This window comes from Ctenopharyngodon idella, chromosome 4 (assembly GCF_019924925.1).
Source record: "Ctenopharyngodon idella isolate HZGC_01 chromosome 4, HZGC01, whole genome shotgun sequence".
Lineage (NCBI taxonomy): Eukaryota > Metazoa > Chordata > Actinopteri > Cypriniformes > Xenocyprididae > Ctenopharyngodon > Ctenopharyngodon idella.
This window is the reverse complement of record NC_067223.1, coordinates 13,310,468-13,329,719: the sequence shown is the minus strand read 5'-3', so window position 1 is coordinate 13,329,719 and position 19,252 is coordinate 13,310,468. Positions and strand designations below refer to the sequence as shown.

Genomic DNA, 19,252 nt, shown 5'->3' with positions numbered 1-19,252 from the left:
AGCCGTTTAATATACTAAAATATTTTGTGCCTTTCTTAAATGATCACAAAATACATTAGGGAAACAAAAAGGTTTATTTTTTGTGCACAATATAACATAAATTTAAAGTTCAAACGATAATAAAAAGTGTCCTAATAATAAAGCACTGCTGGTGGATTTCACGAAGGGGACTTCGACTCACTACTCATTCGATGAGGTTGGTTTGAATCAATTCAGTTATCTCGTTTGGCATGATTGAACTGACTGAAACACTGACTGAACTGAGTAAAAAGCACACATAAAGGTGGACGGTGGTGTGGATTTGAACTGAATCTCAGGTTTAACAGCTTGATTATGAATAATCTCTAAAGCACTCCTCATTGAAAACAACTGTAAAAGCCTAACTCTTTTAGCACCTGCAGACCGGATAAGATTACATACATCTTCATTCACTGAACACTGGACTCTTCATCAAACAGTGAGAAAGGTATGCAGGAAAACCACATCATTTTTTTTTTGTCTTCAAGGTACAAAAACGAAGTGCATCCTCAGAGTGTGCATGCAGTAGGGATCCCTCAATTAATGTTCAACATCCAAAAATATTAGAAAAATCTTAAGCGCTATCCCACAAATCCCTGCTGCAACAGTTGGACAGCAGTTGAGGAGATCACAAGAAACGGATGCCTGCTCCAAACTGCACACCGTCACATATCCTGTCAGGGAACAAAAAATAATTTAGGATTCAAATGAGTGGTTGCAATGATTTGCAAAGGGGCTGTTATTAAATGTTGGGGAGATTAAAAACTATATTGAATCTAACAGAATTCAATATAGTCAAGGGCATTCTGCTAAACGTTTGTCTTCCAAAATTAATTTCATTTCTAGTCAATTTCATGTTGAATTTGGAATCACATGAGAGTGAGAAAACAATGACACAATTTCCCTTCTTGAGTGAACTAGTTGCTGCACTTGAATGCAATGATTGGACGAACATTTTTTGGTCCTGAGACTTCCACAGAAGATATATGTATATTTGTTAATATTTAGACCACTTCTATTATTGATTGCTATCAGGATGTGAAGCAAGTTTCAAGCAGTGTAACAAAAAGTGTTTCTGAAAAGCATTGCCTACCCTAACTTTAAGCATGAATATGGTTCAGTGGATGTGTATATGTACCTGTCTCCACTTTGAACACCCATGGGGAAGCAGTAATTGAGTTCAAGTCTAGCAATGTTTCCCAGACGTAGAATTATTCCTGCGCCATAAGACCAACGGATACACTCCGCTAACTTCTGCAGATGTGCGTGTGGTCCCTCTCCTAGGCAAACACAATGCATAATTTCAAAGGATAAAGAAGTTGATTTCTACCACAAGAAGTTTTCATAATACTGTAGAGACACTGTAGTCTCTGACTTCAAAGTGTCATAATGAAGTTTCATTGCAACAATAGCATCACCATGTGGACAAAAGGCTGCAATGCACATATTCAGTCAATGACTAGAGATCAGTGTTATTTTAGTAGCAATAGTTTGTATTAATATTTTGAATTTCTTTCCATTTTTATATTTTCAGTTTTCATTTTAACTTTAGTTTAAGCTTTAGTCATTTTTGTGTTTATTTTTTATTAGTTTTTTTTTAATATGTTCATATAGTTATTACATTTTTATTACAGTTTTAGTTATTTTTAGTCAAGTTAAACTAAATGAAAATGAGTAATGTTGCCTTAGCAACTAGCTGAAATAATATATATATATATATTATATATTTTTTTTATGGTTTTAATTTTCGTTTTAGTTAACAATAATAGCCCTGCACAACAGACAACTGCACTTCCTTAGTTAAAACTAATCAAATTGAGACTAAAAAAATGACAAGCTTTTAGCAAATAACTACTGACCGTAGTTGAGGTTGCAAAGGTTTCCAGCATTAAGGAAGAAGTGTGTCTTGAAGAGGTCAGCCAAACCGCCCTTGTTTGAGCGGAAGGGGAGGGGTGTGTACAGGTGAAGCCCACCAGCCCAATACGCTTCCCCACCCAGATAATCACCTGATCAGGTAAGATATCAAATCAGAAACATTAAAGGGGAAAAAAATCATAAGGTACACAAAAACAGTATGCACAAAAATGTGTGTTCTGTGACCATATACATCTTTACCTTCACTCTGAGGGCCTATACTGTACATGCCAAAACCTCTCACACTGGTTGGGCCGCCCAGGTAGAACCTGAAAGAAAAACACATGCATGATGCGGTTTATAAAATGCTATAAACATAATCCCTCTGGCTTCAAAGATGCTGCAAGCACCAATCGGCCCATGAGAGATGTCGCTCTGCCTTTGACATGTTCAGGCTGGTTGTCATGTCTTAAAGAGGACCCATTATGCTTTTTTACATGTTCAGCTGTCTTTAGTGAGTAATGTTGCTGTTTGAGCATGAAAAAGGTCTGCAAAGTTATATGTCAGTCCAAATGAAGTTATTCTCTATATCAGTGCGCACTGTTTCTGAACTCCCTGAAATGCCTCCATTGTAGTCTTGAGTTTTCTACTGTTAATGAACACGTCACAATATTCCTTATTTACATAATTCCCACCCAAGGCATATGTCAAAAAAAGGGACAAGGCCTAGATGAGTTGCATTAGTAGTGTGTGGTCGCCACGTCCAGGGCTATATCCGATATTGCATACTTTCCTACTATATAGTATGCTAAAATCAGTATGTCAATACAATTTAAAAAAATGCTGGGTTAAAAATAACCCAAGTTGGGTTAAAAATGGACAAACCCAGCGATTGGGTTGTTGGGTTAAATGTTTGACCCAACCTGCTGGGTAATAATAATAATACATTTTATTTATGGGCGCCTTACGTAACACTCAAGGACACCTTACAAGCAAATAAAACACATAAAACAATTTACATGCAGCAATAAAAAAGTTTTGATTTACTCCACTATTGTTTAAAAATTACTGTATTGCTCACTTAAAATGAACTCAAAAAGGTTGGAAATTAACATTTATTAATATGTTTAATAAATAAACATTTATTAATACATTTAATAAATAATAATTAGATAATAAACATTTATTAAATTGCTTATTAATAAATGTCCACCTTTTGATTATTACTGTTTCCTCTAGTAATTATGTCTGATTTTTAATTTCCAACCTGTTTTGGGTTCATTTTAAGCCAGCCATATAGTAATTTTTAAACAATAGGTGAGTTAAATAAAACTACCCAGGAGGTTAAACATTTAACCCAACTGCTAGGTCAAAAACCCATTTTTAACCCAACTTGGGTTGTTTTTAACCCTGCATTTTTTAGAGGGTAGTATGTCCTATCCCATAAGGCCACGGGAGAGGATTTGTGAATGTCAGTGAAGAGGCGCAATTGACACTGTAGGTCACATGACAGTGACAACATGGTAAATGTAGTATGTCCGAATTACATTCTTACTACACACATTCATACTATATAGAACAAACATTTTTAGCAGTCGCGAAGTAATTACTTACTCAGCTATAATTACCTATATTTCAAAATAAATATCTACTCAGAGAGTATGCGATTTCGGACGCAGCCCAAGTGTGAGAAGCTTAAAGTCATGGTTATGGTAAGGGGCGTGACATTTCCAAAACACGCTCGAAGTGGTTGAGGTCCAGCTGACCAATCAGAACACACTGCGCTTTTTGGAAGGAGAGACAGGAACTAAACAGAGCGTTACTGACAGACTGGGAAGAGAGGAGCTGCAACCTTACATGTGAAGAATAATGTGTTTTTGAACACTCTAGCATGAAAACCTATTCTACTAGACCCCAAAAACAAAATCAAGACTTTGTAAAAGGGCATAACATGGCCTCTTTAATTCAGTGGCTAAATTAGTCACATGTCCTTGCTGAATGCGTTTTTAATAGAGTGATTTAATCATTATAAAATGTTTCTATAGACAATACAAGATGGCTTATTACCAGATAATCTGTATATTTATACATTTATAATCATTTATAACTATAAAACCTTTTAAGGAACAATGAAGCAACCATCTAAAAGCAAGCAAACAAACAAACACACACCTGTCAGCAATAGAGGTAGACTGACGCCCAAGAGGAAAGATCATCCCACCCCATAAAGATGCAGATAACACCTATAAGAGAAAATCATTAGAAATACTTAATAACACTAATGTCCAATTACCACTAAAAAGAGACTTTTATAGCAACTGCAGCCTTTCTAAAGCATGACAGACAACGTCAAAACCAGAAATATCTATAACAATATACGTGAATCAAGACTACACACCGATCCCCAGATAAATGGTTTGTTAAGCTGCAGCTCAACGTCCTCTTTGAGAAAGCTGGCATCTCCGCCGGTGTATCCTGCCAGCTCCTAAACCAACAGAGCGAACACAACTATTGTCCAGACAGTTTTAATCAGTGATGGACATTATGAGGCAAACTAACGGTGAGCGAAGATATACAAAACAGCTACTGATAAGTTCTGGGCTGATGTTCAAGTTCACACACCTGGTTGATCCGCAGTAAGGCACCTCTTCGGGGCAAGATGGCAGAGTTCCTGGTGTCTACTACCATGGTGTGCTTGTAAGAGACAAGAAATCCATGAAATCAGTCTAAAACCATGAAGCCCAAACTTTAACACAATAGAACGCATCTTACAGAAAGGGCGGATTTAAGAGTGTGGCCGCTCTCCTCTCTCACAGCGAAGGAGGCGCTGCGGGCCAGACATCCCAGCTCACGCCACACGCCCTCCCACTTCAGAGTGTGATCTGTCATCCACAGAGGGAACTGCAAGACACATATCGCATTATATCTTTCATTATAAAGTACAACCAGTGCTTTAAAATCACTATTTACGGTCAATATCTTACACTGAGCTCTGTAGAAACTCCCCTGTCCGTTTCTTTCAGAGAGCTCCACGGGAACTGGCCGGTGACTTTGTACAGGTTTAGCGTGAAGCTACACAAAGCAAAGAAGCCAAAGATGTTTAATATCCATTTAACATTACTGTTATGTTTAAAGCTAAAGTCTGCAATTGAATCTTAACATCGAGAAATGTTACACACTTCATCTTTACATTGTTTGCAGAAAACATACTTGCGTTCATAATATCCTGACTGTGGTTTAAAGAAGGACAGGCCGTAGGACGTCTCCTTAGTTCCATAGGAAAACTGAAAGGTGAGCTTCTCTCCTCGGCCAATCATGTTTGGAAGTTTAATGCCCAAGACCTTTAGAGATACAAACACAATGACACACCATGTAGAAACTACACAGAAAATCTAAAAAAGGGAGCGCTGTCAAATCGATTAATCTCGATTAATCACATCTAACATAAACGTTTGTAAATGTGTGTGTGTGTGTATATAATATATATATACACACATACACATATAGATTTAGATATACACACAAACTTTTATGTTAGATGCGATTAATTGCGATTATAAGAATAATTATAAGATTATTCAATTAGTCGCCATTATAAAATAAGAAGAATATGAAAAATATTTATAATAATGACATTTATAGTCAGTGTGGAGTATTACTAGTGCTGTCAAATCGATTAATTAGGATTAATCGCATCTAACATGATCGTTTGTAAATATAAAATATGATGATAGATAGATAGATAGATAGATAGATAGAGACACACACACATATTTACAAACTTTGATGTTAGATGTGATTAATTGATTTGACAGCATAAGTAATACTCAACATTGTCTGTAAATGTTATTATTATAAATATTATATTATATTTTCAGTTTTAATTTCATTTTTATTAGTTTTTAATATTTCTATATAGGTTTCATTTATATGAAATTACATAATTTCAGTTTTAGATTTAGTAATTTTTCTACTTTAACTTCAGTACTCAACTTTATATCAGCTGCCAAGGCGCCATTTCTACATTTTTTAAGTTTATGCTTTTCATCCACTATTTATATTTTAGTTTAGCTTTTTTTTTTTTTTTCATTTACCGAAAATGCAACAATAACAATGTTAGTCTTAACAAGATGATTGATAGGACATTTCCTACATCACTTTGGTACTATTTCTGCAGTGTTGCGCTGTGCAGCCACAGTCACAGTAAAATCGCATTGGTCCAAAATCCCATCCATATCACACGTTATGGTCATGCAGTATTTTGGATTTCATTGTGGACAGACGGTTTTGTTAGGATGCAAAGTAATTTGTGTGTGTATTATGGTTCTTACCATACTCCCTTCATTGTTTCCAACCATGGTATTATAACTGCCTGTGAGTCGTTTAAGCTCGGTCACCTCAAATGTAACATCAAGTCCATTTGGCAGAGCGTCTGCCCCTAAAGATGAGATCAGAAAGACAGCATCTTATGAACAACACTGTAGCTGAATGTGAAATCAAATTCATAGAGGAAAATTCTCATTGCAATTCTCCTACATATAGAATTAATACTGATAATAAAAAGGTTGACTTTTGGACCCACTGGTTTTTCTGTCTTTATGAGTATGTAAATGAGCTGGTGTAGGTTAATATTCTCCAGCACAGCAGTTTGCTTGAAGTACAATTTATAAATGTCGAAAGTCTGGGCTAAACAGCTGCTCTGAAGAAAAAAGCAACAGCTCAGTCCAGAAAAACTGGACACTTTTTACTGACCATCGACATTAAGGTCTAGTTCATTTTGAACTGTATGTAACTAAATTGGGCATGAAAGCAGTACCTTCTGAGATGTCAATCACCACCTCCACGTCTTTGAATATGCCAAGACGGAGCAACCTCTGTCTGGCCTCATGGGATTTTCTCATCACCTGCAGAAAGACTGGGCTTGATACCTTGTCTTATAATTTGTGATTGACCAACATCGTTTTTAATGGCCAATATCCATAGCCAATTCAATGCTGATACGTTTCGTACAATTTAATGACAGCACATGAGACATAGCCAGTAATAATTTTATATTGATGCATTTACAGACGCTTTTATTGGCAAAATTTTAACCAAATTATAAAACGTTTGAAAACAGAAAATGTGCACCGTCCACTAAAACACTCTGTTAATCGACAGATCCGCCTTTTTGGTCTATCGCTACTCATAAGAGCCAGTCCTAACAAACACTTTGACCTTCTTGACAGCTCACTTACTTCAACCAGGTTCCTGGCAGTGAAGACATCAGAGATTTCATAGCCCAGGTAATCCTCTTTAGTTCTACCCAACCCTTCAATGTTGACATGCTGTACAACAACCTAGATGAGAACAGAGATGTCATAATGTGAGACTGCAGATTGTGGACATGGTACCACGGTAATATTGTGTTTTTGCAACATAGTATCACTGGCAGTACATTGGAATACCATGCAAATACTATGGCATTACCATCTAATAGCATCAGAGTTGGTACTTTTTTTTGTAAGGGTGGTACAGTCAGAAATGAAAAGTGGTATTCAAGATATATTCATGTTCACCATATTCACATATACGTGGTATAACCATGGCACATATAATAAAAACATGATACTATCATTTTAAGTACAAGTCAGTATCAGTTTAACACAACTTACATCTTTATTTTCTAAAACCTCTTGTTTAGTTTCTTGCACCGCCTCCATCATTTCCATATCATCTGGGTTGACGCCCATATCTCGCCCATACATGGGGTAAGAATCCATACTCTACAAAACAAACATTGCAAATATTTTGCACATATGTATAGACAATAACCAATGCCAAGTGTATAAAGACGCACAGCTTTCTTTAACATACAATAACACGCAAAACAAGCAATAAACCAGCACGAGCACAAGAGGTCACAGGCAAAACAAGTATATTTCACCCTGATTTTTTACGAAAACACTTACCCGTGCGTGCACAGTCCCCATTGCTAGTGCAATAATATCCTAAACGCGTTAGAGCCGCTTAGCTGAACGTGGGAATGCAAATATCGCACTTATTATGAAGCAGCGAACCCAACCCCCTTCAAGGAGGACGCCATGACACGCAACCGCTTGGCGAACCTAAACTGCGATTGGCTAGAATTATGTGACGTCATACCCAGTAAGGCGGGTCCGTGTTATGTGCGCCGCTGTACGTGTCGCGGTGCGTTCCTCGGCGTTGCACGCGTTCATTCAACCTGTGCAGCGCGTTTCAGTCACAGGATTTACTTGTGAAAAGGGCAAATGTGAAGTTAAGAACGATATATGGAGCGCGTCTTTCAGACCCTCAGAGAAACTATAATTATGTCAGGTGGACTGTTTGTTTGTTTATATGTCTGTGTTGTAACCACACTACTGTTTCAAGTCTTGCTGATAACGCATAAACGATTTCGTTTTGGTGCCCTGGGGTTACGTAAAAACTATCATTTCTCAAGGCATTTTTAGACATGCTCACTATGGCTATTTTTAAGTAACCTTGGAATACACTACGGGGTTTTATGGTCATAAAACCTGGAAATATCAAGGAATTCGTGATTTTCAGGCCTTGAAAAAAATTATATATTAATATAATCTATATCCTAATATTAAATCATACCGGGTTTTTTTTCTAGAACATTTTTGTCATCTGGAAATTGCTCTTTGTGAATACAAAAAACAATCTTTATTTTAAAAATCATATCCAGTAATTACACGCAACTAGAAAAGTCATGAAAATTAATTTATCACTGTACCATGGCACAACCACAGTGATTTTTACAGTATGTGTATTGCCATTCTGTCGGCAGGGGGCAGTATAATCTCTCCTATGATTGGTATTTTATTGATTACATGGCTTTTAATAAGAGGCTACGCTCACACAACCAAACTCGGGAGGATATTTCTTGTTGAACTAAAAAGTACTACTTTTATCATTCTGAGATTATTAGATTAACCCTAAACTGAGAAACACTTTCAGTAGGCTATTTTTAAATGTCAATATAACAATTAGTCCCACTGGGAAAGAAAAGCTATCAGTACCATTTGTTATTTATTGCCATAGCTAATACAGACTATTTGTTTATCTGTTTCCCTTTTTATTGCTTATTATTTATAATATTTATAATTATTTAGTATGTCTTATTTCATATGAAATTCTTATTTCTATCTATCTATCCATCTATCTATCTAGATTTAGGCGCGCGCACACAATCTCTCTCTTTCTCTCTCTCTCTGCCCCCCTTTCTTCCACCTCCCATCTCCTCCTCAAATGTGCGCAAACCAATCAGCAGACGGCTCGAGCTCTCGTGCTCTTTCTGCCAGCAGCAGCAGAAAGCCTTCTTATCAAAGAAACGCACAACTGGAGAAGTCCATTCACTCACAGCCTCTAACCATGGGTCCTGCCTGCTTCTCCTGGGACGTCTGTTTGTTTTTCCTCCTCATAAATACTTTGGATGTCACGGGAAATGTTGGAGTCGCAGGTAAGTGTTCCATTCTATTTTCCCACCCTTTCACATCATTTTTTGGTGAAACTTTTAACACCTGATATTCACCGGTCAGTGGTTGCATGTTTTTTATGCAAATGATTTAAATGTAATTATGTATTATTAATTATTACTGCATTCAGCTAATAATTTAGTGAAGGTGTTTAACATATTGCGCTCTCATAACAACTGGAAATACGTACAGAATAAGGCATATAAGCGTCAGTCTGGTTTAACGCGCTTGATATTCCTTAAGGAGAGCTTTTGCTGGGGTCTCTTCGGACTCCCATGGGGTCTATAGGAACATGAGCCGCCCTGATGGGGTCCGGGGGGCTTATCGACCCCTCACTCCTCCACTACCATCAATACGCATTGTGTCTCTCCATAATGAATGCATGGAAAAAGTCAATAATGATACAAACAATAGTGTGTTGGTTCTTTTTAACCACGACACGACTGAAGGATTTATGGTATTCTATATGTCCATGTGTGTATTTTAGGTCGGAAACATGCTTTTGCAAATAATCCGACATGAATGATTCATCTCCAAATGAGTTGGACGATTGCGCATAGCGGACTTTTGGTTTTCCATGTTTTGAGTCTTTTCAAATAGACATTATTTTATCAAATTAAGTTATGGTATGCACAAACAAAACTCTTCTTTTTTGTTTATTCTCTCTCTATGTGTATTTATGGTTTGGATGTTGGATGAAAAAAGCGCGCCGTTGCGCAAAAGGAGATCAATTGGATTCTGCGACTTTTTACGTTTGCGTAAAGTTTAAGATTCACACGATTTGATGAAAAGACAAAGAAGACTTTGGGGGGCCAGTGGGGTGGCAGGATTGAGTCTACACATCAATAACCAACCAAACCACCTCCTTAACCTCCTCAAAAAGACAAACGAGCTTACAGTCTGCTCATTCATTCATTCACCTCGGTATCTGGAGCATGAATGAGCATAATTTCAGCTTTTTAGGAGAATCAATATATCACTTTATTTGGCAGTTTTACTTGGCTAAAAAGGCTAAACGTCTTGCTTTCGGACTGCCCTTGTCCTGTCTGAATCGATATGTTCATTTTTGTTCTGTTCTGTTCAGTTTCACCTGTCTAAACCAGCAATAAAATCCTGATCAGAGAAAGCAAACTGTTCTCAGAACAGAGACAAAGAGTAACCTTTACCACACCCCGAATCTCCCGTCAGAAAAAAGCACATAAAAACATTGATTTTTTCATTAAAGTCAATGTTTATCTAAGTCAGTTTGACTAGTTTGTCTTTTGGTAGATTGGCACTGAGAAGGATTTAGCTGTTTCTGGAACTCATTCTTGCCCTTCTGTTTGAAACCGATATGAATGAAACTGACAGATTTAAGTAATGACCCTTCTATGTTTTATTATTTGTATTGTACTGATTTAAATAGAGAATGTTTTTAGAAACTGACTTAAGCATTAGATTTTCGGCTGCCTGAAAATGTATCTTTTAAACCATAAAAATGGCACTTTAAAGCACATCTTCATCTAGTGACTTCTCTTTTATTTTTTGTCACTGTCTGATGTGACACTATTACCTTTTTCAGATCTGGGATGTGTAGCAAGCATTGAACTAAATCTTATCCAACTCCACAGATGCCGACGAGTGCTCCGAATCCACAGACAACTGTCACGTCGACGCTATCTGCCAGAACACTCCAAAGTCCTTCAAGTGCATCTGCAAGACTGGTTACAAGGGAGATGGCAAGCACTGCGAAGGTGGGCCAGACAGATCTCTCTCCTTCTGTTTCGCTCATTCCGTCCCTGTCCGCCCGTCTCTCGCTGTCTCACACACCCTCACGCACTCAGTCAGGTCATCCAGCTGTTCTCTAGCTCCTGCTGTGGGTCTTAATTAGTGAGGAGGAAGTGCAGTGTGAGGGTGAGAGGTGCTGGGAGGGCAAAACCTGCTCCTGTCTTTACACCTCCCTCTCCTGTTCTGCTTGAGAGCACAGCACAGCTGGAGCCAACACACACACACACACACACACACACACACACACACACACACACACACACACACACACACAATCAGATCGTATCACACACTCACTGCAAGACTCATAGACACACATTAGCATCACTTCACATCTATTGAGCAGGTACTGGACATGCTTTTGGGCATAAACACATATGTTGGAAGAAAGTTCTGAACATGGATTTTGTAACAGAAAAAAATTTATAGATTAATAGGTCGTTACAGGTTATTTAGCTAATGTGATTTTTGGAAAACAGTGACTGGAGTACAAAACAGTCATTATCTAATTTAATACATTTTTCATTAAAATTATATATTGGCATATATACAATATGCAATATGCATTTTTCTTGGGTGTAGTCGTGGCCTAATGGTTAGAGAGTCAGACTGGTAGGTTGTGGGTTCGATTCTCAATACCGGCAGGAAATGACTGAGATGCCCTTGAGCAAGGCACCTAACACCCCCAATCACTCCCCGGGCGCCACAGCAAAATGGCTGCCCTCCAGGTGTGTGTGTTCACGTTTTGCAGTGTGTGTGTTCAATACTTCACTATACTCCTAATGTGTGTGCACTAACTTGGATGAGTTAAATGCAGAGGACAAATTCACAGTATAGGTTAGCATACTTGGCCTTCACATGTAAAAACTGATAAACAATATGCATTTTTCTACTGTATTTTTTTTTTCATTAAAGATTATATATTTGCATTACATTACAAAAAAAAATGATATACAATATGCATTTTTCTAATTTTTTTTTTTTTATAATTCAGAATTATAGATTAGCATTATATTACAAAAATTGATATACAATATGCATTTTTTTCCTCATTTTTTTTCATTAAAATTATATATTGTCATTATATCAAATGTTTGATATACAATATGCATTTTTCTAAATCAATATTTTTTCATTACAAAATAAGTTACCAGCAGTGAAAAGTAGAATTGAAAAAATAGCAAGAAAAAAATATTTTATACATTATTTTAAAATGAATATTTTCTCTGTTTTTTTCCTCTAATATTGTCTAATTAAATACTTATTGTTTATGCTCTATTTCATATTTTATACTCACAAGTTCAAACTTCTGTTTCATGATTGAGCAGATATGGACAAATTTGGACAAACCCAGCTGTTGGGTTAAATTTTTTAAATAAAATTTTTAGGATGGGTTTGTCCATATTTGACCCAGATTTGGGTTGAAAAACAACCTAGCATTTTTTAGAGTGCAGGTTAAGTTAACCCAGGATGAATTTGAATTCAAAGATCTTGAATTTATCCATTTGTGCACACACACACACACACACACGTTTGTTTTTGTGAACTGTGGGGACGTTCCATAGGCGTAATGGTTTTTATACTGTACAAACCATATTTTCTATCCCCCTACACTACCCCTACTCCTAAACCTACCCATCACAGGAAACTGTGCACATTTTTACTTTCTCAAAAAAACTCATTCTGTATGATTTATAAGCCTTTTGAAAAATGGGGACATGGGGTATTGTCCTCATAAGTCACCCTCTCCTTGTAATACCTATGTCATACCGATGTCATTATACAAATTTGTGTCCTGATATGTCACAAAAACGCGTACACACTTCTCTGACTTATAGCTATTGCAATTAAAGGGTTAGTTTACCCAAAAATGAAATTTCATTTCACCCAAAAATGTCATTAATTACTCACTCTTATGTCGTTCCAAACCTGTAAGACCTTCGTTCATCTTCGGAACACAAATTAAGATATTTTTGATGAAATCTGAGAGGATTCTAAACCACACATAGGCAGCAACGTCATTGCACATTTCAAGGCCCAGAAAGGTATTAAAGACATCATTAAAATAGTCCATGTTGCTACAGTGGTTCAACCTTAATGTTATGAAGCGATGAGAATACATTTTGTGTGCAAAACCAAAACAAAAATAACTACTTTATTCAACATTTCCGTCTCCTCCCTGTCATTCTCCTACACTGTTGATGTTCGGCGCTTCCAGGTTCTATGTCAGAACACCGACTCATTAATAATCTTAATTTGTGTTCTGAAGATGAATGAAGGTATCACAGGTTTGGAACGACGTGAGGGTGAGTAATTAATGACAGAAATTTCATTTTTGGGTGAACTAACCCTTTAAAGACTATAAGCTACATGGGCTTAAATGAGCTTCAGTATCGCTGAGGTGCACCGAGCATGATGGACACTTTTAGTGCAGACAAACAGTCGGGTTATTCTCTCTCTCTGCTGTTTCCTGTTATTGTACTCTGTGTTCTTCATCTGTGGATTCTAGATTGTTCGTTTTGCCGCACTCTCTCCCTGTTTCACCCACATGTGTGGAGCTTGTGTTTCAGGAAAAGGGCGAAATGTGCTCTCTACCTATTATGAAACCCGACACCCATTCTCAATTGCATTAATGAATTAGGTGGATGTGAAATGGCATCGCACCAGACTGCTCTTCAGTTAGTGCTTGATACTCCTGTCTGAGGCCAGACAGCGTGGGCTAGAACTACATCTTTTTATTTCTCCAAGGAAACATGGGGAATGTTCTGGACTTTACAGAAGCCTTTTCCTCCCACCTTTAAACCGCAGTCCACGGTCGCAGGGCAATGAGGCTGTCAGTTATGTCGAATCTGACCGGGCTGCTTTGGTCTTAGCATGTTAACTATGCGTGCGTCTCCTCTTTTTTTGCTCTTATACTGTCTGAGCGGACATTCCGTCCACAATGCAATGTGGTGTATTGTGGGGAGTGGGGGGGCTGTTTTGTCTGAAGCAAAAAAACCCATTAACACCCCCATACCCACCCTTTAATTAAAGCCCTGCATGTTTGGCTTTGAAGAAAATTAAGAAAACGCTTGCTAACACTCTAATGCAGTCATTGTGTCTGTCTGCACATCAGTGCCTTTGTAGTCAGTTACATGCTGGTGAAGTCTGTTGAACATGAGGGGATTCATAACCAGTGTTGGGGTAACGCATTACAAGTAATGCGAGTTATGTAATCAGATTACTTTTTCCAAGTAACTAGTAAAGTAACGCATTACTTTTAAATTTACAAGGAAATATCTGAGTTACTTTTTCAAATAAGTAATGCAATAACATGCATTTACTCATCTCACTTGCACAAAAACAGATTCAGTATTCCTCAAAATGAATAAAAACAGTGAAATGCAAATCTGCACTAATTAAATGTTAAATACCACAAATATACTTTATGTATTTAATCTCACTTTATTAACCAATGTCTTTGCTGCTGACCTTCAATGATCCAATTGAACCATACTAATAAGGAAATATGACTTTAGATAAGCATCACATTTGTTTCATTTTTTGTTTTTATTGTTGAAGAGTGCTGAACTTTCTTGTTTGAGCTGCGCCCTCTACTGTACAGGCGTGAATTTGCATTTCCTTCAGCCTGAGGCTTATTTATTTCACTTTTGGTGCAAAAGCCTTTACATTTACCAAAAATAGAATAACTTTTTTGTTATTAAAAAACAAATAAGCAAGCACAGCCCAGATGAGAAAAAGTAACGCAAAATTAACGCAAAAGTAACGTAACACATTACTTAAAAAGTAACTAAGTAACGCAATTAGTTACTTTTTTAGGGAGTAATGCAATATTGTAATGCAGTGGTCGGCAATAGGCGGCAATAATATCTGGCCCGCGCCCGCAGCCAGATTATTTTGATAGCGGCTGGTTCTGAAATAGATCTTTGTCTCGTGGTGCCATCTGTTATCACCGTGTCTACACCAGACGTGACTTTTTTCGCGTCGCGTTGCCCCGCAACAGCTAAAAGCTGTCCTCACTGAATGAGACAAACCGACCGTTGCAAAGCACTTGGAATACGTCTCAAACTGTGCTCTTATTAACCAAGATGCCAATCCAAAGTAAATTTATATTGCTCTGAGAATGGTCTTTGAAAGCTCAGCTGTTTCATTTATGTAGAGTTTTGGCCCTGTTTACACCTGGTGTTATAATGCGTTTTGGTAGATCGGATCACAAGTAGACGAGGGAGACACATTCCCGTTTACACCTGGTGTTTTAATCTGTCTTTTTTGTCCACTTCTGTCCTAATTTCTTTGAGGGGAGGGTCTATCGGCAGGTAAATTAATTGGCTTTTTCAGATCTTTCAATGTAATGGATGAAATAAGCTCACAAAATTTACATATGAACACGACCAGAGATGACGGAAAAACATAAGGAGAGCAGCTTTCGTTTCTGCTCTGATAACCGTTAGTGTTTGTTAGAAATCAGGAATGGTGAGAGAACATTGTGCTTGGTACATTTTTCGTCTTCAAACCAATTTTAAATCCCGTCTGGCTAGCGCACTTCCCATAATGTTTACGTAGTAGGTCAGTAGGCAGAGAGTAGGCGGTCTTTAGTGGTAGTTCGAACGCATTTGACCACATGAGCGTTTACACTACAAAAGCAATCAAATCAAATGCATTTTCAACTACCGATCGACCAAAACGCATCTTAATACCAGGTGTAAACAGAGCCTCTCTCTTAGATGTTTCTCATAAAACACCTTAATTGCAGACCATTCATAACAAAAGAATAATCACAAATAAGATCTCCTTAACATCTCAGTTGTATCTCAAGGAGATGAAATGAAGATCCTGAGTCTGAAGTTTCAGAAGAGATCTGAACAGTGTCTCTGACTGTGCTCAGATTTGCCAAGGTACCAAAGTCTGCAAAAGATCTCAGATGTTTCTCATCTAATCTAAGCTATGCTATTCACATTCATTTTATAGCTCTATACCCTTCCTGTATGTCGACTAGTGTCTCATTTATTTCTGCTTTTATTTCTCCTAAGGAGTTTCAAGAGAAACATCTCCCTCCTTTTGGTTTTCTAAATAAATAGTAGTTTATATTTTTGTGGTGACTGCTCAGTAAATTCAGTCAGCTGGTCCCCAAGCCCACTGCAATTCGTTATTGCCATTTTAGCTTTTTGTGCTCATAGAATTATTGAATATATGCTATTATTTGAATCTATTATTGCAGATAAACATCACTTTAACTGGTGAGTAGTTATACAGACACAACATTTGAGGTGCATCTGCTTGTAATTGTGACATTTGAAAAGTGCTGTTTCCCTGTACTATCATGAGTGATGCCATGTCCGTCTCTGCTGAACGATTGCAGGATTCTGATTCTGAAAGTTGAGTTTTGCATGTTTCTGTCAGTGTAAAGTCAAGGAAGATGTTGTCTGTGATTTGTAAACCTGTTGTTTTTTGAGGGCTGGTAGACTTTATTTAAATAAAATGCATCTAATGGTATTCCCTACAGTAGAAGGCAGCATGATGCAATTAAAATACCATTTGTAGGTTGATTCCCCTAAAAATGTAAACACCGTGGCTCTGTGCCAGTATCAAAACATTGCTCTGTTTGTTTGAGCATCCCGACCAGCATGACACAGCAACATTGGCTCAACCAATGGTGTAAGTTGGGGGCGGTACTATTGGTTTGTTTGACTAATGAAAGCAAAATGGTGACACAGAAATGACATGCTTTAAAGACAAAAAAATATAATTATATATAAAATTTATATAACTTGAGATGGCATGAGATGATGTAGTCGTGCCATAGCACTTCCTTCCTTACCCTTTTGGGTTTTATTGATTATGCGAATTTATAATTGTTGAGCTTTATCAGCTGGCGAGGCTCAGAAGGGAATCCCCACAGATCTAAAATCCCCTGGGTTTATTTGCAGGGTGAGAAAGAGTTTAAACAAAGCTTGTAAAGATGACTCAGCATCAGGACTATGGGTCAGTCAGTATACCGAGGAGAGAATTGTCTGGTCTGCCTTTTTGTTCATTCTTTTTCTCATTCCCTTTTCATCTCTACCTGTGAACGAGGTCAGGTAATTGTCGCTGCTTTACTGAAGAAGCGCCCTAGTCTCTGCTTGTGTGTAGACTAAAATGGATTTTGTGTGTGTTTCTGAGTGTGTATTAGTATGAGAAAATGATAGGAAAGGGCATGGGGGGTGGTGAGGAAGAGACAGATAAATGGAATGAGAGATGGAGGTGTCGGCCCATTACTAGGCCATTGTCTGCCTGGTGTCTGCGGACTCGTCACAGAGCTGTCGATGCTCTGATTGGCTGTCTGAGTGTGCCCACCCTTCATCCCTGACCCTCCCCTCACAGGACACTTCAGTCACACACAGTCACAAAATTCAGCTTTACATCACAGGAATAAATTACATTTTGAAATATGTTAAAATAAAAAACAGTTCATATTTCACATTGTATTTTTGATCAAATAAATGCAGCCTTGATGAGCATACTACTGTTCACACTAAGGACGATAACTATAATGATAAAGATATTTTTCATGGCATCATATTAATTGAGACTGCATGCAATATTTGCACTTTTAGAAAATTATAATTCTTTTGTATCTTGGAACCTTTGAAAAAGAAGTGGTGATTAAAAAATGATCATTTACAGTACCTGAGACAAACATTGCCCCTTATACAGTACATATGTAGAGCTAAACCTAAAATCTTACATGGCAAAAAAAAAAAAAAAAAAAAAAAAAAACGGTTCAGTAACACTTTATTTTAGGGTTCAATTCTCACTTTTAAGTAGTTGCCTATTAGCTTACATATTACTAGGAAATTGGCTGTTTATTAGCACTTATTAAAGCACATATAAATGCCTTATTCTACATGAACATATTCTACATCCGTTAATCCTACCCAATACCTAAACTTAAATGCTACAAAAACAACCTTATTAACTATTAATAAGCAGAAATGTTACCGAAGGTTCAATTCAACTGTGAATGTGTGAAACACATAGTTTTTATTTATAATAACATGCAAATTAATTATGTAAGACTGTTTAAAAGTTGCATTCAAAATCTACTTGGCTCCAAAATTTTAAGGGGGCACAGATCTCAGTTTACACATTACACTTCTTTACTGTTATCTAGCTCACCTGTACTAAATAACAGGAGTGGGAAACTTTACAAAAACACACATTAGCAAGGTGTCACTGTTTGTCCCTTTCCTAAGTTATGAAAAAGGGCTTTTTGCAGTACCCCTCCTTCCTTTGCTCCCTGCATGGCACATTTTTCAGCAGTCAGGATTTGGGCATGGGGTGTGTTATGTTGGGCCATAGGGGTGTTGAGGTGTCGCCTCCCGCGGGCTCCACCCCTGCTGAGGTGTTAGCGGAGGTGCTTAATCTGCCTGATGGGATGTTGAGCGTAAACACTTCTCCTTCGATTAGAGATCTGCGCGTGTAGACAGCGGAAACGGCGGCAAGCAGCAGCCTGAACTGTCGGCTCGCTGCTGGCTCGTATCAACAACAGCTCCGGGGCAGGAAGTATGTCAGCTGCATGCGAACTAGTCGTCCCCCTCACACCTTCACTGGCAGCTCATATACACCTTGTTAGCCTTGCTAACGGCCACAACACACACAGACACCTAAAAACATTATCACCTCCACTCGCTCGTTTTCTTACAGTTCTCAGATGTTTTACCGATGGACACAATGGGTCTCGTTCAGTTCAATTGTGTGGATTAATTCGAACTTCTCACAAAAAAATTCCACCCAATTCAAAACACATGCGTACACGCATGAATTTGTTCTTAACCTTGTTATAATGTTAATGAATTTGGAGTAATTTAAAGGGATAGTTCACCCAAAAATGAAAATTCTGTCATCATTTTCTCACCCTCAAGTAGTTCCAAACCTGTATGAATTTCTTTGTTCTGCTGAACACAAAGGAAGATATTTGGAAGAATGTCAGTAACCAAACTGATCTAGCTCCCCATTGACTACCATAGTATTTATTTTTCCTACTATGGAAATAAATGGGGGGCGAGATCTGTTTGGTTACTGACATTCTTCCAAATATCTTCCTTTGTGTTCAGCAGAACAAAGAAATTCATACA

At 37.6% G+C, this 19,252-nt stretch overlaps 2 protein-coding genes across 5 annotated transcripts in view; one reads left to right on the top strand and one right to left on the bottom strand.

Annotated features, from left to right (window-relative positions):
* Nucleotides 1–55: 55 nt before the first annotated feature.
* On the bottom strand, nt 56–8,002 carry samm50l (sorting and assembly machinery component 50 homolog, like). The gene is made up of 15 exons (XM_051892191.1): nt 7,824–8,002; nt 7,527–7,637; nt 7,110–7,211; nt 6,689–6,776; nt 6,204–6,310; nt 5,083–5,213; nt 4,857–4,944; nt 4,645–4,773; nt 4,495–4,566; nt 4,271–4,357; nt 4,045–4,115; nt 2,134–2,201; nt 1,878–2,024; nt 1,157–1,298; nt 56–692 (listed from the first exon to the last, which is right to left on the bottom strand). The coding sequence occupies exons 1-15, from the start codon at nt 7,842–7,844 to the stop codon at nt 647–649; spliced, it is 1,410 nt and encodes a 469-aa protein (XP_051748151.1). The 5' UTR covers nt 7,845–8,002; the 3' UTR covers nt 56–646.
* Nucleotides 8,003–9,187: 1,185 nt separating this feature from the next.
* scube1 (signal peptide, CUB domain, EGF-like 1) overlaps nt 9,188–19,252 on the top strand; it is an 85,068-nt gene continuing 75,003 nt past the window's right edge. For 2 of the 4 annotated variants that reach the window (XM_051890890.1, XM_051890888.1), the window contains exons 1-2: nt 9,190–9,355; nt 10,982–11,104. In XM_051890890.1, coding sequence (XP_051746850.1) covers nt 9,268–9,355; nt 10,982–11,104 — 211 coding nt within the window. In that variant the 5' untranslated portion in view covers nt 9,190–9,267. Of the gene's footprint in view, nt 9,356–10,981; nt 11,105–19,252 lie in introns of all 4 variants that reach the window. The other 2 variants (XM_051890886.1, XM_051890889.1) reach the window with 2 other exon arrangements.